Source organism: Schistocerca serialis, chromosome 2, assembly GCF_023864345.2.
Source record: "Schistocerca serialis cubense isolate TAMUIC-IGC-003099 chromosome 2, iqSchSeri2.2, whole genome shotgun sequence".
Classification (NCBI taxonomy): Eukaryota; Metazoa; Arthropoda; class Insecta; order Orthoptera; family Acrididae; genus Schistocerca; species Schistocerca serialis.
In genome coordinates, this window is record NC_064639.1 from 800,883,516 (window position 1) to 800,904,910 (window position 21,395).

The window sequence follows — 21,395 nt, forward strand, 5'->3', positions numbered from 1 at the left end:
TACTGAGTGTCTCTTCTGCACAGTCTTCCACTGGAGTTTATCAATCATCTCCGTAACGCTTTCGCGATTACTAAATGATCCTGTAACGAAGTGCGCTGCTCTCCTTTGGATCTTCTCTATGTCTTCTATCAACCCTATCTGGTATGGATCCCACACTGCTGAGCAGTATTCAAGCAGTGGGTGAACAAGCGTACTGTAACCTACTTCCTTTGGTTGCGGATTGCATTTCCTTAGGATTCTTCCAATGAATCTCAGTCTGGCATCTGCTTTACCGACAATCAACTTTATATGATCATTCCATTTTAAATCACTCCTAATGCATACTCCCAGATAATTTATGGAATTAACTGCCTCCAGTTGCTGACCTGCTATTTTGTAGCTAAATGATAAGGGATCTATCTTTCTATGTATTTGCAGCACATTACACTTGTCTACATTGAGATTCAATTGCCATTTCCTGCATCATTTCAGTACAATTTTCCATTGTTACAACCTCTCGACACACCACAGCATCATCTGCAAAAAGCCTCAGTGAACTTCCAATGTCATCCACAAGGTCATTTATGTATATTGTGAATAGCAACGGTCCCTTGACACTCCCCTGCGACACCTGAAATCACTCTTACTTCGGAAGACGTCTCTCCATTGAGAATGACATGCTGTGTTCTCTTAGCTAGGAACTCTTCAATCCAATCACACAATGGGTCTGATAGTCCATATGCTCTTCCTTTGTTCATTAAACGACTGTGGGGAACTGTATCGAACGCCTTGCGGAAATCAAGAAACACGGCATCTATCTGTGAACCCGTTCTATGGCCCTCTGAGTCTCGTGGACGAATAGTACGAGCTGGGTTTCACACGACCGTCTATTTCGAAACCCATGCTGATTCCTACAGAGTAGATTTCTAGTCTCCAGAAAAGCCATCATACTCGAACATAATACATGTTCCAAAATTCTACAACTGATCGACGTTAGAGATGTAGGTCTACAGTTTCGTGGGGAAATTCAAGCTACATGTTATGAATCCTGCTACTTCAAAAGAGAATTGTTAGAAAAAGTGCTGCTCCTCCAATAACATCCTGCCACCCAATATTCAAGAACCTAAAAATATTACCTATCCTTGCATTGTACATATTTGAAATTATCATCTTTTTACATAGTAACCCAGAGCTAATGGAAGAAAACTATTTCAAACATGTGTAGAACATTAGATACAAGGAAAATGTCATGCTTCTACAACATCACTTACAACTCTACAAATAGACACCCCAGTACACGGGAAAGAAAATTTACAAAAAACTCAGGGGTAGAGATGTACTGAGCAAGGGGACAGGCTCACTGAAGAAAAAACTATATGATCTCCTGGTCGGAAAATGCTACTATTGAATTGAGGAATTTATGAACAATGAAATCATCATTTGAATAGTGTGACTGTTTAATATTATAGCATTGTGTATAATATTGTATACATATATAAAGATAATGTACTGTTACCTCATAAGAAAAACAATTTAACAATATTACTGTGTCCAATATCAACCTGCATTGGTAAAAAGTAGTGTTAGGGAATTATGTAAGTACATGTATCATAAGGCTAAAATTGATGCATCTCCTGTACAGAATGATCGGATGATCCATAAATATGTGTTATGAGACGAATAAAATACAAATACAAAATCAACACATAAGTCCAGTAATGACACATCATATCGAGTAATATGTACATTGTTTAAGAAAAAGGAACCTATATTTTACAAATGGTCTAAATATAAGATGACAATTTTTGGAGACACAAATATTGACAAAAATTTAACAGCGTAATATATTAAGATCACTAGACCTATATCGTGTTAATGATTTTCCTGCTGGAATCTACGAATATCTTTCACCTGTTCCATTTTGTTTCCAGAGAGACCGCAATCTTCACACACACCGTAGAACAGTAAGAAATCACGTTAAATAGCACAGCAAAACTTATATCCTGTCTGGTATTTTGTAGTGATTTGCAGAGTGCTCATGTAGATAGGCCTGAATGTATTTCATGGGGGAATTAAAAAAATAAAATAAAAATAGAACGGACTTAATATATAAAAAGTAAGAGAACCATTAGTAACCTTTTACAGTAAAATAAAGAACAGATTGCAAGCAATGTATGCGATTTGTAAGCATAACAGATTATATTGTCATTATTGTCTTAAAACTTAAACTTTGCTTTTGGAGCACACCTTCAAGTTAACCTTTCATAAATATCGATCATATATATATATCGATCATAAAACAGCGCGGAAAGTTTTTGAGTGAGTAGCGTGCTATGTTCAATAGGCGGTTTTGTCGACTGTGTTTGTGGAATGATCCGAAACTGGTACACTTAAATCAAGAAGACGAACGAAACCATGACAACCTGATACACAAAATCGAATTCTGCTTGGAAACCAAAGTAAGTGTGTATCGTTAATATACGTAACCTCTTTTATTAAGCTTCCTGGTGCATTATTCACTCTTGACGTTTTTAACCTGTTATCCATTGCATTATTATGATTTGCGCAGAAACATTGGTTAACGCTGATCACGTTTAGTTACACGCAATTTGTTAATTTGCTCTGTATCATAACAAAAACACTGTAGCAGTTGAATCAGCGTTGCCTGAGTCAGTGCTGCGTTTCACCAAGTAGAACTATTTCACACGCATATTCTGACGTCAAACCAGCGTTCTTGGTTGTTGCACGTTGTTGTTTCCTTCAAGACGCACGGTAATTAGTTAAAACATCCTAAGACGATGGGCTGCAGAATAAATCCTATTGATATTTGTTTTTGTTTACACCCGATCAGCTGATCTATTATGCTACATTCTTAGTTACACACCGGAAGAAAACATTACCATTTTCTCACTCTTTGAGATATGTTTACGGCCTTACTAAATTTAACTTATAAATCATTACACCTTTATTTTTTATTACTAAGTTGTCGCATGAATCAGTTTCTATTTTCCGCTCGGTTTAGAAGGCTTTTCTGTTAATTTCTAGATATTTTGGATATTTATGATTGTGATATTCTGTGATAATAGAATAGCCGAGTTAATAATATATCACAATATTCGAGAAAGTCCATATTTGTATTTAAGAAGTAACAGATATGCTGTTTCAGCTTGTGAATTAATTACATACGTAGATGTGTTTCTAATGAAGGAGTTGCATTGGATGTTTGCAGAATACTTATGTTCGGGATGCCTACATACTTCATTTTATTGCCCAGTAGATTTGGATACCTAACAATAGATCTCTGTTTGTAATGACTCATCTTAACCCTTGATTGTGTGAGTGGCTAAATAATTGCATGAGAAGAGTCTCATAGGGATGCTATGAGACTCCCACTGCAGAACAAATTATGTTGGATGTAGTGACACAGAATGGTTAAAACAGTATTTATTATGAAAACAACAGACTTCCAGTTTTACTAGCCTCACCCCAGAAGCTGTGTTCATAAAAAAAGTAAAAAGTAATTTTAAAAAGTGGCTTTACTTTTTGTGTCTAATGGGTGTGACCATAGGAAGCATCGTTTGTGTGATCTTAGTTTTCACAAGTTTTAGCTGTTGGCTAATAACTCCACAATGTGCCATGACTTACAGGACATTTTATTTTTAGGTGTGGGTTTTTGACTTATTTCCAGAAGAGGATTCATCACTTTTTGCCATAGTTCCCTGAGAAAAATTCTTCTTCTGTCTTATATGACTTTGGACTAGATCAGCTTTACTGTGACAATAAACGGACAACATTTGTGGGTGCTACATCCATTATGTTTGTCAAAAGACAAAAGTCTATCTGCTTGTGTTTCTCTTACAGTTGTTTGTGCATGTTCGTCTGGTAAAGACTCTCGGCTACAAATTTAGTTTCATTTTTGGAATGCGACCAATGTATGCTTCTTTACGTCCTTCACTTGTTGTGGCAGTGCTGTGCAGAGAACTGATGTGTGGGACTATTATTATTATTACTATTATCATCATTATCTGCATAAATTGCAGTAGCCAAATTGTCTTAAACCCAAATTATGAGAAAAGCCTTTATTCCTGGTGGAATTTGCTTATCATTCCATTTTAAAGTTCCCATTGCTGTCATCTTTTCCAGCAATAGTTCTTCAAATAATTGAGCTCTTCTGAAAAATATTATTCATTGTAGTATTTATTGACATTCCTGTCATTGTCTTTGTTAGTGTCTTTACTGTGTAGTAGTAATGCTGGTTTGCTTTGTCTTATCAGAGTGTATCATTTTCTAAGATATGTTATTCTGCCAACTTTTCATTTATACTAGCACTGTACCTTTCCTATATTAGATGGTTCTTGATCTCCTGTAACATTCTTTTGCAAAATAAAATAGTCCCCCATATTCTCAGAGTGCAATAACACTACCTGTTATTGGATGTGTAATGTTCACAATATTGTGTACTCAAATTCTGCTGCATTGTGGTAGTGTTTTGTTCCACAGAGTTTGCTCATGATCAATAAAGAAATCAACATTTCTATAAGCTGTCTTCATTGGGAATCAAAGAAGATGTGGTCTGATTATCCTGGGGACCATCAGTGTCATCAGTTGTCATTTTCATTATTAAGGAAAGAAGAAAAAAAAAAAAAAAAAAAAAAAGAGTTTTGGCTTCTTACCGTTCAGGAAATGTAGATTCAAAATTCTTATAACTTGCACTGAGTTCAGATGACATTATTTTTCTTGTAAGAGATAATATGGAATCCATGCTATAAGGAAAGAATAAAAGTATCTTGCATAATTATGTTGTGTATGAAACTTAACTTACGCTCATCTGAAACAATTTTGGCATTAAGACACATACTTCCAAAAGGATACTCAGCTGTACCATTTGCATTATTTATGACTTTGAACAGTGAGTTAAGATGTGGCAACAGCTAATTGTTTGTAGTAATCTTGCCAGCATAATGTGCCATTAAGATCGAAGATAAATAACATATTAAAAATATGAATTGTTCAACAAGGGGTGTAAGATATCCATGCCATGCATTAGACGAGTAGGATTACAAAATTAATGAAGAACAATAATTAATTTAACTTCCACCAAATAATGTTTCTCCTAGATCAGGTCAAATGTATTTCCAAAGATTAAGCAAAATGCAAACCAAAATAAACATATTTTATGTCAGTTTATTGATAAAATGGAAAGTTACCAGCTCTGAAAGACCCCTGTTATGCATGCAAGGGTTAAACAAAGGTCATACGTATTGACAGTTTGTGCATACTTACATTGTTAATTGGTTCATATATTTAGATAATGTAAAATACCTACTTACATCAAAGAAAGTATAATTTTCTTAAAGTCTAGAAGTTTTTTCTCTTGTTAAATCTAGGAATTAATTGAATTTTTGTATGTTAATAGATCAAGTAATTTATTTTCAGAAACCACAATCCATAAAATATTAATGTTGAACAGTATAAAACTGATTTTACACATAATAATAAATTCAAAATTTGTCATCATATTCTACTTATCTTGGCACACAGACTCGTAAGGGGGAAAGAGTGATTCAAATTTAATTCGAATTTCTCTCTCATAATTTACAAGGAAAGAATTTTAAACCTGTTCTCAGTGTAGTTTCCACTTACCTGATACTTTGTGAAGTTATAAAATAGATTGTTATTGTTAAATACCCCTATGGAATATGACCAAAATTACTATTGCAGCTGTAATACTGGGTTAGTTTCAGTAGCTTAGTTATTTACCACAGTTAAACAATAGCTTGAATAACAAATAATATCTTGTGTGTTTATGCTATATTGTGACTGAATTTGATTTGTTTAGTTGATAGTATTGCAGCTGGTTTCCCTGAAACAAAAAACTTAAGAAAAAGATAAGCCCTTGTGAGATAGGCAAGAGGATTAAATTTAAAATACTTATTAAAGGCTTTTAACAATGTTTATAATGTGTAAGTTAGGAATCCTAAATATGTTAAAACACTTCTCTTCCATCAAATAATGACTGTTAATAATGTTGATATCATGACTAATTACTGATAGTAACTAGTAATTAAAATCAAGAAAGGGGAAAACCATAAGTTAAATAGAATTTTCTTCTATTTATTATATCAGATCAAGATTCAGATGTGTCACACACATAATTATATTGTTGAAAATAAGTTTGCGTCTTAGCTATTGAATCTACTACATACGGAAAGGATGATCATTATTTTATTAACTTATCCAGTTGGTATAACTACACAGTATATGTAATGCTGTATGTTATAATAATTTTCTGTACACTTGAGCAATTGGTAATGATTTGAAGCCAAGATGTGATGGTATCAATTGAGTATTTGGTGGTACAATTAGTTGTGTAATACATATGTCCTTGAGTCATTTTATAAATTATCAGGTATGTAAGCTATAGAGGGAAATGCATTAGCTTCTTACAAATATAGTTTCATGAGAAATTATATTTCATTCTTATTTCATACAAACAAATATGCAGAAGTTTCAATCAGTCCATTTCTATGCCTTTTTCTTTTTTTTTTGCAAGTCTCATTTCTGCAGTTTGTGCCTTATTGTAAGGTGAATGAATACATAGACACTAACAACTTTATGCATTGACAGGTTAAACTCAACAGGGTAGTGTAGCCATGAATTATATAGAAAAATACAGCCATACATTATAAGAGAAACAGTGAAGATGGCAAATGTACTCTATAATAAAGTAGCAGACCTGTATCAATCTGAATTATTGTTTTACAACATAGTGCTATAGAAATTGCTTTTTTTGAAATTCTTCTTCACATGAATAGTTTTTATTCTCATAGTTATCTTTTCCAGCAATTCTCTGAAGATTATTTTAGATTGATACAGCAACTTTTTCTGATAATGGTTGTTTCTGATCCTGGTTATGGATGTGCACTTCCACATGAAAATAATTGGTATCTGTACTTTCATAATTATGAACCGAAGCTTAATTTTCTAAACTCCATGTATGAAGACAGAAAACATAAACTATTTATAGGCATGTAGGATAATACTGGATGACTAAGTGATCTAAGTTATTTATCATAATTGTTTGTGCATAATAACTCCTATAATGGCTTTAGTGCTTATTTTGAAGTTTAAATATTTGTTTTTTGATTGTTTGTCCAAATTATATTCACACAGAATAGCACACCACATAACTATTCACATTTGAATAACAACCACATAATGGTGTTTTCACAGTACATCTAAAAGTAAAACTAAGTATTCTTAAAATCTCTTTTTTTCTTGATGGTTCCACTTCTTTGACTTTTGACCAATATTAAATAACTAATTGCATACCAGAAATGTTATGTAAGACATGTTGTCTGTGCATCATCCTCCAAAGTATTTGTTCCACCAGTTTTTTCCAAATACTATTTACACTTCTTACTTTTTGGTTGTGATTGGGTTTTTAGTGTAATTAACCTTCATTTTCTTAAGTGAAAGTGTTATTTGTAAAAATAAAAAAACCTGCATCTTAGATTAACTGTTGTATATTGAATCATTTCCAAAAAATGAAATATATCAGAGGAGCCAATATAGATCTGTGGGGGTATCGTCATTGTCGTCGTATAAATAACTAATGTTTGGTGAAATGTTTTTGTGATGGGTATATCCTCTGTTGAATACCTTATGGAGATGACTTGGACCAGCTGTAAGAAATGTCATGAATACCGTAATGTTATAACCTTGTAAATAACAGATCTTGATCTGAGCAAAGCCTTTAGAGACCTCTTAGTTCCAGCGCATGCCGTTCTCCCTTAAGATCTAAGCATTACAGATGCGTTTCAGGTAGGCACAGACAACTTTTTCACATGATCAGTAATTTGTGAAACAGTTTTGAGTTTTTGTTACTGTTAAAAGAAGACTATCAGATTTTGTATATTAATCTTTAAATTCCTGTGAAAAATATAGGTAAAGTCGTTGCAGGTGCATAGTTTTGTCCACCTTCTGCGTTGCTCCTCTGAATTCTATGAATTAATATGATGCATTTAAATGCAATGTTGTTAGATGTATGCAGAATTCCACAGCTAATTACTTTGTGGTTTTATTGCTTACCCTACGTGCTATTGGTCTGTATAACCATAAGCATTTTGGTAGTGAAAAAAATACCTGCAGCATGATGCAGGCAATGTAAAAATAAGTAATACACATATGTCTGTAAGAAGTTGTTTATTTTATCAAAACAAATATTAGCTAGTATATTTCTCATTTTCCCCCTTAGGTATGAAAGTACATACATGTATTGTACAGTTGCAATAATTAGCAGTTAGGGGAAGAATTAAAATAAGTTTATCAACTCAACCTAGGGTTCATTTGAACACCAGAATGCTGTAGTTATTAATAAACATAATGTTAGCTCCCCATTTGAATCTCCTTACTCTTCCAGCTATAATTTGGCTGTCTCACTCATAATATGCAATTTTGTGTGGCTCAATAGCCACATGCAACAAATGGCCGCCTTTTTGGTGACTTGCATGTCCCTAACTTAGCCCAGTTACACAACCAGGGAAAGGGGGCCTCAGAGTAATGTTTAATTTGAACCAAGTGTTGTTCCTTGTGATTCCTTACACTGTGAAACCTAAATTAAAGGCAGATAGAAAATTTCTGTAGTATGACCAATATTTGATCTTGCATCCTATCAATTTCCAGCCGCATGCTTTACCACTAGAAAACTAGGCTCAACAATAACTCACGAATATCAGCTAGAATACACTTTGTGATTTTGAATTCATCAGTACTTGCCATAAGTAGACATCAGGAATGAACATGAAATATCCTTCTGCTGGCCATAATTTGAATGACTGTTGTGGTATATTAACCAAGTCAGTCATCAGTCCATAGAAATAATATTCATTAATAAACTGTGGCATTCAGAAGTTTCATTAGCGTGTATAAATGAGGGTTTTTTTTCCAAAGTGTACTCACACTCACATAAAATACACTAACTGAAGAACTGTATTGAAAGGGTTATTAACAAATCATGCTGAGGCTATGGTATCATTTACATAATGTTAATCTTCTTAAAGTAGAAACTTTGAGATCATTGTTGAAGCAAAATAGATACGAAGTGATTAACTTTGTTGCTATCACTTATTTAATCACTGAGACAATGAAATTTGCAGCTATTTCGTGCTGTAGACAACATATTTTGAGGTATAGATGTAGGGTTTAAGATGCTAATCTCTCACCTCTCCTTGAATTCTCTGTTTGAAGTAGCATACCCAAAATGTACTGAACTGAATACAGCTCATGACTATGTGTCGCACCACAAATGCAAAGTCAGGACTCAATTCCTAGTTGGTCCTATGATTTCTTGCTGTAACTTACTGCTGCATTCACTTCTGGCCATGATTTGTGTGTGTTAGAAATGCTAAGTTACAACATGATTTGGATATTATGTTAAACTACAGGCCCGCCCATACATGGCTGGGTGAGAGATTTCGGAAGTTGGTGTCAACTTAGGGAGTGTCACCTCCTGTAAGACCACACCTAATGTAGCACTGCAATATTCAAATTGATCTTTGAGTCGAGAACAGCTTAACCTTTTATTGTAATAAATGCATCATATTTACATCAGTGACATAGAAAAGGATTATTCTCTCTCTCTCTCTCTCTCTCTCTCTCTCTCTCCGTGTGTGTGTGTGTGTGTGTGTGTAGTCTGACACTTATTGACCAATGATACAGTGTTTGGGAAAGTTGTTGCCTATCATGTATGAATGTGATAATCACAAGCTCATCATATTTTCTGGTTTCCTATGCCATTATTATATATATGCATTTTTGTGAATGAATATTGAAATATTTGTTTGCTAACTAGGTGTAGAACAGGAGAAACTGAATTATAGCTGATTACTTTAGTGACAATGAGGTTCACAAAATAATGGTATTTTTATAATCAGACATATTTTGATATAGTGCATATATAAAGATACCCTCTCCATCATCCCATACGGTAACCAGTTCATTTGAATTGAAACTTCTACTTTTGAATCAGCTATAAGGTAATTGGGATGTCTTGTTTTCCAGTCACAGTTTAAATTTGTGTGTCATTCTTAAATTAATATTTTAGTGACATATTAGTGAGTTGGAGCCTGCTGGTTCCTCATTGTGTTCATAGTGTGTGCCACACTCGCACTATTTATTCTACTGATCCCAATATCAGATGCATTTTTATTGACGTTCAGCCACTACATACTTCATTCATGTAAATCCAATAAACTTTTTTCTTCTCATTATAAGTAACTTCGTCTATGCTGAGCAAAATATAATTCTTAAGTTTGTGCAGATACATCTTTTTCCTGTCATGTAAGGTACCAATACAAGACACAAAAAAAAAAAAACTTTCTTGAAGTGTGATGTCACAGTTTCACGGTGTAGATATGTGAACAACCTAATCTAAAATATTTCCCATATGCTAGAGAACTGTTAAATGCTAATAGACTAATTCTAGTTATAGACTTTGTGTCATCACCAAAATCTCATGACTTATGAAAAGGTGATGTCCTATTTATTTCTTTTTTGAACCTGTATTCAACTGACTTTATGCTCAGTTGCTCTAAGCCATTCAGTAGAAGTCTTTACCAGTGGAGGTGCCACATGCATTATGCTTGTCATTGTCCATATTATATGGGCTGTGGGTTAGGTGTGACCACAATATTACACAAGATAATGTTAAAGTAGAACAGCAAATACATAGTACGTAAATGTGGGAGCAGATTCGGGAGATTACCTTTTTTGGCCTGCAGGTATTTGCACAACATATGATAAATCAGAAATACTATATGTACTTGCAGAAATTCAGAAAGAGAAGTGGGCGTCAACTGCAAGATTGAGAACAACAGTGTATTCTTTCATGTATATGCTCATGTGGAATGGAATTAAAAACAGCTGCTGTCTCTTTGTTGAGGAGTGAGTGAGTGAGTGAGCACGTCTGTCATTACAGTGAATGTGGAATAATTTAGCATGTCACACAATGGTGATTACTTCAAATCTTTTACTACTTTCCTGACAAACCAGCACAATATAAGCATACTCACTTGCAGCTTTATTTGGCCAGTTTGCTACTATAGCCCTATTGGCATAAGTTGGTCCCCAACATTTGCAGAGATCTGTGCAAGGCAGCTTCATGCACCAACCTCAACCAGTCATGTAATGCATCTTTGTAAGGGTGTCCATGGCAGTGCCCCAATGTTATCACAGCTCTGTAGACAGCTGTTGTTGTCACCTGCAGGTATTAGCACTTACCATTTTAATGCTGGCAACAGTGCTACTAGCTATCAGGGATCTTCATATGCTGACTGGACTATAGGCACATGTGGGTCATTAAGTTACTCAAGAGTATATGAAGAAGTATACCTTAGTTTTGTATGTGAAACATCATATCAAAACAGCTGGTAAAACACACACACACACACACACACACACACACACACACACACACACACACACACAAAATCTGATTGAGGGTAAGTATGTAATACATTTTCAGAGTTTTTTCTCTTTCCTTTTTTTTAAAAAAAAAGATCATGCATTAAGAAAAGAGGAGCCTTGTGTACATGTATGCTGTAACTGAAAATCAGTTTATGATGTGAACAGATGACATTACACTAGTAATGAATTTACATCCCTTCAGATAATTTCACATTTGATCAATAGCCCTTCAAAGCAGTATGATTTGAGCTAAGGAAAATGAAAAAGTAACTAATATTATTTGTCCTTAATATTTGTTGTGTGTTTTCTATAAAGATGCACCATATAGCATAATGACTTCTAACCAAAAGAATCCATTTCATTAACCATTCATACAACTGAAGCTTCTTTTAAAAAATAATTGTGTTCTGATCCACTTAGGTATTGTTTGTTACTAGTACTGCGTGTGAAGTTGATTTTCTGTATATAAGGTCACTATCAGGTGTTTGTTGGACTTCCACTTTTCTTCTTCTCAGCATCTTCTCTTTATGCATGCAATTAGAAAAGTAATTAATTCTGCACCTTAGTAGATGGTGCCCTATCTGTCAGGTACTGTACTTATATGGAAAATGTGTCAATGGTGAAAATTAGATCACCATTCATAGGAATTTTAAAACAGAAGTTTGTGATTTCATATTTAGAAGTTGTTTTCAGTACTGTGGTGGAAGTTTATTTCAGTCTTCCACACTATCTACTTTTCTGGATTGCTAATTTGCCACAGTTTTTCTGCAGTGTCTACATCATGTTTCAGATGCCATTGTCATTATGTTGTTTCTGTAGCTAGATAAAATCACGTGTTGTATAATATTTAAAATATGAACTGAAAACACTGTACTACTTGGTGGTTTACTCTCCAGCTTTGTTTTCTCATTTTATTGTTCTTAATGCTTTCATTTGCTAAGTCCCTCTATTTATGGTGTTTCAGCAATTTTAACATTGGTATCCCATGTGCATTGATTGTAATGTGTCAATTTTTATCGTATGAGAAATATGTAGTCAGGAAGATGTTACATCCTAATTTATGTTCCTCCACGTCAGTCCTCACATCTTTTAAACATTCCTACTCTTTTTTAAAATTTGCCCTGCAGTTTCCAGTTCTCAGAGATTATAGTTCAATATCAGACAAGAAAGGGGAAAAAGACCTTTTAGATGCTCATTTCTCTTCTTCCCAATCTCAAATCCCTGCAGTTCACTGTATTGTGATGGAAGACATGATACTACTGTTGTAGCTTGCAAAATAAAGAGTGCATCTCTGAGGAAAGAAGGATGTAGATAGAATGCCTTTTAATCAGGACAGTCCATTGTTTTATAGATTACTCTTTGAACATAAGGATACAATGGATATGTAATCCTGTCTACAACAGAAAATGAACAAAAATGAAAACGGTAAAACTACACATACACAAACAAATTTTACAGTGCTTTTCTTTGAAATGAAATGAGCGTATGGCAAATTGCCCGGGAGGCCCCATTCCGGGAAGTTCGGCCACCAACTGCAAGTCTTATTTCAGTCGACGCCGCATTGGGCGACTTACGCGCCGGTGACGAGGATGACTGGGTGTCAATTGACGATGAGGACAACATAACAACTAGTCCACGAGCGGAGGAAATCTCCAACCCGTCCCGGAATCGATTTTCTTTCCTTTGGTTATTAAGAGAGCAACTAGACTTCCCACAAAGAGGTCGGTATATGGTGTATGAAATAAATTGAAAAGAAAAAAGATTTTAACTCAATGAGATACATGTGAGAAGCAAAAGATATTATTGATGGAGATACAGAGAAAAAAATATTTAAATAAATGCAAACAAGTAATAAAGTTACTATGTTGCTAAAATAGCATTGCGAAGCATCAATCTAATTTTTGAGTGGAGGAGAAAAAAATTGTCTCTGTTGAAGTGAGCTTTTTAAATATTGAAGACTGGACTATGGGGTGGATGCCAAGAGCTGGCTCGAAAAATGGGTCTGTGAAGAAAGCGGATCTAAAGTTCTGGACGAAATCGACGCAAGAAGATTATCGCGGACAAAAGAACCGAGAATTAGAGAAGTGGTTTTCGGAGATGGTGCTCCCAAAATCTTCCGCCAAAATCTATCATTGTTAGGGACAGTGCGTCGTATTGTCGGCAGGTGTACAAAACACATACTATCCCAGGATGGAGATGGTAGAATGTCTGCGAAAAGGGAAAGTTAAATGCAATGACAGCATGACAAAGACTGAGCTGTATGCTCCTGTGCAGGCGAATAAACAGAGTGAAAAGACGTACGTAGTAGACGAACTGGTTAAGACTGCAGCTCGCGCTGTGGTTCGCTTACCGCCGTACAATTGAAACTTGAAGGCAACGGAAATTACATGGGCGAAAATTAAACGGTACTGAGGGATCACGACGTCTCTGGCGACATGTCTGCAGCCAATCTCAAAAAACTGACAGACGGTGCCTTCCATTCTGTCATTCCAAACGACTGGGAAGGGTACTGCAGAAATGTGCAAGAGATAGAGCATGATTAGAGGAGGCGCTATGGCGTTATGGAAATTGCAGTTGACATTATAATACGTGCTAATGACTCTAGTGAGGACTCATACATACACAGCGGAACATGAGAGCTCGTCCCACACGGACATAGCTGATAAGTACACGTACACGGCCAAAAGTTACTAAAATAAATCGCCAAACTATTTCATGCAGTAGGCCTACTTAAATCGCGAGTGTGTCACAAATCTCATAGAAAGTTTGAAGTGGGACACACTTGCAGATAGACGGCGCACTAAGCGGAAGGGATTGCTCACTAAATTCCGAGATACGAGGATGTAGAGCATATATTATTACAACCAACTTTCAAATCGCGCAATGGTCACCATTCAAAGATAATGGAAATTAGAGCTCGTACTGAGGCGTTCAGGCTGTCGTTTTTCCCTCGCGCGATCCACGAGTGCAACAGTGGGAAGGGGGGGCGGGGGGGATATGACTTTGGCGCGAATTGTGCTCTCCCCCACACACCGCTTGGTAGCTAGCGGAGTATATATGTAGATGTAGATATTGAATTAAAGGGGTTTTCTATCATAAATTGTGTTTAGCTGTAGTTTGTGTCATTTCTGATAACTTACGCACTTCGTAGCGATAGATGTCTTCATTGATTTCGGCATTCACTTGTATTATGCTTCAGATCTGTTTTCACTGAAGCGCGAACACGGGTATAGGCTGGCTGCTGTGCGAGAGGGAAGCGGGGCATGTCCCTCCGCACCTCTCTATGGTCGTCTCGTTTGTTTACACCTGCTGCCGACTGCCACGATTTAGTGTCCGGGTAATATTTAGTCTGTTGTTTACAGTTGTCGAAGTTATACGTGTTTTCAAGTGCTCTGCGAATTTGTGCTTTCGAAAAACGTGGACCGAAAATCTTTTGCTTGGAAAATGGAATAAAGTGCAGCACCGACTTCGAAATTTTATCTGTGGCTTTGGGCGAATCTACTATGACAAGGTTTCACGAGTCAAGATAGGCACAACAAAAAGATTCACACAATTATCTCTCATGCAAACGCAATTTGCACACATATTCAGCAGTCTAAGAGAAATGAAACCACACTGAGACAGCAGACGTGTGTGTGTGTGTGTGTGTGTGTGTGTGTACACTGCTGGCAAAGGCCTTAATGGCCGAAAGCTATAATGGTATGAATCTCTTTGTTATGCCTATCGCGACTCAGCATCTCCGCTATATGGTGAGTGGCAACTTTCCTTCTCTCGTATTGTTACATTCCACACTGGATTTTCCATTGTTTGAAGAGTTCACGAGTGATATAAACGTTACAAAGAGCATCGAGAAGACGTTGAAGACAGACCGCCATGTACACCCTAGCACATCAATTACTGACGACAATGTGAAAAAAGTAAAGAAAATTGTTCTGGAAAATTTCCATCACTATCAGAGACGTTGCTGATGATGTCGGCATATCCTTCAGCTCATGCGAAGTACTTTTTTCAGATATGTTGGACATGAAACGTTTAGAACATTGCGTAGACATCACCCTGAGGTCGCCAACGATCCCGACAACGAAAGGTTATAACAGGTGACAAAACATGAGTATACGGGTGTGACGTCGAAACCAGTGCCCAGTCATCCCAATGGAAACTACTTGAAGAGCTAAGACCGTCAAAAATTAGACATGCTTCGATGATTTGTGTATGTTCTTCCCACAATTTTCTTAGATTACAGTGGAATAGTGCGTTGTGAGTTCCTACCTTATGGTTTTATGGTCAGTAAGGAATATTACCTAGAAGTTACGCTCTGTTGGCAGGGAGCAATCTGAAGAAAACGGCCAGAGTTGTGGCAAAACCATTAGTGGAAACTGCATGACGATAAGGTTTCTGCTCACACCTCAACGCTTGTTCATGATTTTTTGCGAAGGAAGCAAAACCATTATGTTGTCTTGTCCATCATATTCACCGGACATGGCCTCTTCAACTTCTTTCTATTCCCGAATCTGAAGACAACCATGAAAGTTTGTCAGTTTGCTACCCTTTGTTCCTGACGCTGAAGAGAACCATTATAGGACGTCGTTTCGCCTCCACCGATGAGATAAAAACAAAAATCTCTGAATGAGCTGAACACCATAATGTAAAGTGGATGTCTTATATCTGAGGGGAATTACATCGAAGGGGACAAAGCTGATGTTCATGAATAAATAAAGATTCTTTAAGAAAACTAAAAGTTCCCATTACTTTTGGATCACACCTCTCACCTTTTTGTAGGAAGCTGTTGTGTTACATGGTTTCGTGAAAGTAAAATATTTTTTAAAGATAAGACTGCTTCAGCTGTGTGTATTTATAAGCACGACGAGTTTCTCAGCATTTTATCTGCATCATCAGGTGTGATAAAGTCAAAGCATGGTCCAATTGAGAAAACAAATTGGGATCACCCAGCATTCATAGTAATCAACTTTACACTAAGTAGTGGACGACAGTCATGAAATAGAACTCTCCCATGATAGAAAGAGTACCAGCATCTGGTGAACTGATGGGTCCCATATACTGAAAAAGAGGTCAGAAACTGCATATGGTCACCTCTGGGATTATGTAAAATCAAGCTGTACCAGTCCATCATTTACCTAAACAGCTCAACTGGCAGAAAGCAAAGCACTGGTTTGTACTCATCAGCATGTGCACATGGTGGTAAGTGCCACCCCTTATCATGTGGCTTTGCAATGTGGTGCTTTCTGCCGATTGTGCTGTTGAGGTTAATGATGGACCAGTGCTGCTTAATTTTACACAATTCCATTAATGATCATATATGGTCGAGTTTTGATCACTTTGTTGATTTTAATAAGATTATTACACAGTTTACATTTGAATCTACTAGCAATTTAGGCTAATTCTAAATCTGAAGAGCTGTCTAATAAGAGATTGACAGTAATGTCAGAAACAAACACCAACTACTGATAAGAGATCAGGGAGGGATGTTGCTGTTGTAATTCAGAATGGATCTTATATTTAGCAGTATATATCAAGAATATATTTTCCAACATACAATTAGGTACATAACACTTAGAAGAATTTAAGGATATGGATGGAACCATTTATTTAATGTTCACCAAATACATTCATAATTTCTGTAGCTTGTGAACATATATAACAGAAAATTGTTATTAACTAATAATACAAGTAGATTTTACATATCTGCCCTTGATGCAAAGCATTCATGCACTACAGAAAAGACATTTTCTACAATAAGAGAAACAAAGGAAAACCACAAAATCTACACTATGCAGTATAACCAAGGAAGCTGGCAGAAAAGGGACAGCATGCAAACTGACATAAAAAGAGCAGTGTAAGGTGCATGACTAAATGAATCAAAGAAGAGAGCAACATTATTTTCTGATATATTATAAACTGATTTGAAGTTTGCTGACACAGCTTGTTATAGGAAAAATCAATGGAATAATAGTGCCTTTGATGGATGATTGAAAGACTCACACATGGAGAAGAAATATTTTGTGTAATACTGGTAACCTACTTGAAGTTTTCTGAGGTGATTTGGAATTAAAGACAAAGAATGGCATCTTTGTCCACAGAAAACTGTAAAATAGTATTATTATGTTTCCAGGGTTCTTTGTTGTTGTGGTCTTTAGTCCTGAGACCGGTTTGATGCAGCTCTCCATGCTACTCTATCCTCTGCAAGCTTCATCATCTCCCAGTACCTACTGCAACCTACATCCTTCTGAATCTGTTTAGTGTATTCATCTCGTGGTTTCCCTCTACGATTTTTACCCTCTACACTTCCCTCCAATACTAAATTGGTGATCCCTTGGTGCCTCGGAACATGTCCTACCAACCAGTCCCTTCTTCTGGTCAAGTTTTGCCACAAACTTCTCTTCTCCCCAATCCTGTTCAATACCTCCTCATTAGTTATGTGATCTAACCATCTAATCTTCAGCATTCTTCTGTAGCACCACATTTCGAAAGCTTCTATTCTCTTCTTGTCTAAACTATTTATTGTCCATGTTTCACCAAATAGCAAAACTCCTTTTCCAGGATAATACATTATTAAATAACATGTTCCTGATAAGATCTAGTAGTTATAGCCTTTACAAGTGAAGCAGGATACTCTTATTGGTCAACCATTGTTGCATCTTCATTTGCTTAAGTGTGGTTATGATTTTAAGGCTTGTGATGTAATTCAAAATAGTTGTCAAATTTATATTATCATTTTGAAATTTGAAATGTTTCTCCACGTCCTTTGCTGACAAGATTTTCTTTTTTTGTAGTGCCATTTTTGAATGTTACACAAAGGAAGTTTGCAGCTTCTCTGTAAAAATTGATAATTTTTGCACCAAATACTGTATGAAAAGACTAAAGAATCAGTTTTGCATATGATATTTAAGAATACATTCCTGCCACACATATGGTTCACATATAATAATCATGACTGCAATGTATTAATTAAAGATATATGAGAGAACATAAACAGTCTTCTCTTTATTTTTAATAGTAAAGTATGCTTTTACTTTCTGTGGAACTGGATGTGCAGTACTCTGACCATTGTACACCAACTTATAAAACTACACATAGAGATGAAACATATAATGGTACACGTAAATTGATGTGCCCACTGCGTTATTGATGTAAATCAGTAATGAAAGGACACTTGAATGTACCAAAGTATTTAAAAAACGCTATAGATTACAAACACGAGACAACATGTTGCTATTGTCATAATGATTTGTAAGGAAAGACAATAAAGAACCTCGACACACGTGAACAGTGTGACATTAAAATAGTTGTATGTACCATTAAATTTCTTGTTTAATTTGAATTCATAACATTGAACTGCCATTTATTACATCAACTGTTTGTTAATTTTTCATGTAGCTGACATAACAATTAAGTTGTTGCTTTATATTAAGTTTATAAAGTAGGGTGCGCTATAACCAGGGCCTGTATGTTTAGGTTTTTGTGAAATTGATTTAGTCCTCTATTTTCTTGGAATGGCCCGTTCTAGGTTTATGTAAACTATTTTAGCCTTTTCGGAGTCTTAAAACGAGAAATATAATGAACAATTATTTTAAATGTGGAAAATTTTCTTATAATTTTGACATAGCTGTGCCACTTCCTTCTCAGGAATAAACAAAATTCTATTACTTATATTAGCATTCGAAAAAAATATAAACAATTGAGATCTTTAGCCATCCTACAATTGTGATCTTTTACCGAAAAATTCTTTTCGCTTGTCATTCACATAAAAACCTCACGTTTGAGGTGGGTACCTATGTATGACCACAGTCAGTGGTCCAATGGTACAACTAACAAAAAATTTTATGTTACATTTTGCTATTATTTCATTACAGAGCTATGCACATTTCTAAGTTCTGTAAAGTGAAACTTTTTCTAATGTCTTTCAGTACATTTTTGTTGGTAGACATCTTCATTTCTTCATATCCTGGATTCGTGTAAAAAATATTCCTTCATTTATTGATGCATGTTGTACCCTTCACCCAGGTATTTCCTCCAGATACATCTTCACCTTGGAATCACATCTACAGCTTCTTTCAGTGGTAGAGATGCAGACTCGAGGTGTTGAATAGCAACAGGGCTGGAAGTGAACTCTTAAAAATGTGAATGATGCACCATACTTATTATTCTAAAGGGCTGTTTTGGCTTTTTCAGTAAAAGCCGATTCACTAGAGTTGGATGTGTCTACTATTTCTTTGACTTATTTGTGGTGCTCTGCACAATGTAAATCTGCCAAGAACCACGTGCACCAATGTGAAATATGGGTTCAGGAGGGAGGCGGAAATTTGTAGCTGCAGTATGTATTCACAGAGCTCTAGACTAATTTTTTTCCTGAGTAAGGGAGGGCATGCAGACTGGTTCCACTGACTAGGTGAATTAGTGGGGGTTGTCAGGTACCGGACTGCACCTGTGGCAGTTTCCTCCAAGATGCTGGAGTGAGTAGATTGCTAGTATTGCGAGTGCGTGTTTGTGACTCCCATGGAAAACTCGAAGAGTTGAAAATGCAGCATCATTTGGGGCATCGTTATTCGATAAAGCTCTGTGCTAAACTGAACGAAAACCGCTACAGAAGTTTTTGGTATGATGAAAGATGCATATAAAGATACAGACATGTCACATGAAATGGTTTTCATATAGCACAAGAGGTTCAAAGATGGCCGCCGCGAGGACGTTGATGACTATGACCGTGCTGGGAGACCTCCAATAAGCTGAACTGGTGAAAATCTGGTGAATGTGCATTTGTTCCTGCCAGGCAGACTGTCACAGGTCAGTTTTACGCTGGAGTGCTCCGCCGTTTGAGGGATCCAGTCCGTCGCGTCCGCCTGGAGAATAAAGACGATTGGGTTCTTCACATGCGTCCTCTCACACATCGCTAGCCGCCGCCGCCGCAGTTTCGGCAACACTACCGCAGCCACCCTACAGCCCTGACGTTGCTTCTAGTGACTTTTTCCTTTTTTTTTCTCCCCCCCCCTCCCCCCGATTCAAGAGAGACCTGAGAGGGAAGCTATTCGACTTGATTCCAGCGCTACATTTCAGCTTCGACGAAGCTCCTTGACAGCCTTGCACGCGAAGAGTTCTAGGGAGCCTATGAACAATGGAAAAAACTCTGGGAGCGGTGTTTTGATGCCCAAAGGTCATTTGTAGCTCACTGTACATAAATATTTAATAAATTTTTCGTTCGGGGCCTAGTCTCAAAACTTTGTGAACGTACCCTGTATTTCCTTAAAGGACTGAATGCGTTTAGGAGCTTCGAGAAATATTTTCGTGACAGAGGAAATGGTACTGTTAACCTCAGGAAAATTGTAGCAATACGCAAAGCAGATGCAATGAATATTGCTGCGATAGAATTCTTGCAGTGTTACTCCGGCTTTACAATATAGGCAGCACAGTCTGTCACCAACAACAAAAATGTCTCACCCCAAGTTCTCCTGGCCGTAGGATAAGTAGGGCATCCATGACAGCACGGGCACGAGTATTGTGATTAGTCTTCTCACGTTCTTTACACAGGAGAACGTGGAGTTTCCTGGTGCCATGGAATCTAATTTCCCCACTACGACGTTAGCTATAAATCTACAACGAATGGTTCAAATGGCTCTGAGCACTATGACACTTAACATCTAAGGACATCAGTCCCCTAGAACTTAGAGCTACTTAAGCCTAGCTAACCTAAGGACATCACAAACATGGCCGAGGCAGGATTCGAACCTGCAATCGTAGCGGTCGCGCGGTTCCAGACTGAAGCGCCTAGAACCGCTCGGCCACACTGGCCGGCAAATCTACAACGACGCTCAGTGGTTTTGTCCACGGAAAGCCAAATATATTGGTCACCAATGTTATTTTTGATATCAGCAAGAGCCTTTTCATACACCTGTTTCAAATAATTTTCACGCAGTATCGACTTATCTGGTATACTG

At 36.5% G+C, this 21,395-nt stretch overlaps 1 protein-coding gene across 1 annotated transcript in view; it reads left to right on the forward strand.

Moving 5' to 3' along the window:
• The first annotated feature begins 2,281 nt into the window (after positions 1–2,281).
• The window catches only part of LOC126458042 (uncharacterized), a 141,188-nt gene continuing 122,074 nt past the window's right edge, over positions 2,282–21,395 (forward strand). The window contains exon 1 of the mRNA XM_050094835.1: positions 2,282–2,438. Coding sequence (XP_049950792.1) covers positions 2,313–2,438 — 126 coding nt within the window. The 5' untranslated portion in view covers positions 2,282–2,312. The remainder of the gene's footprint in view (positions 2,439–21,395) is intronic.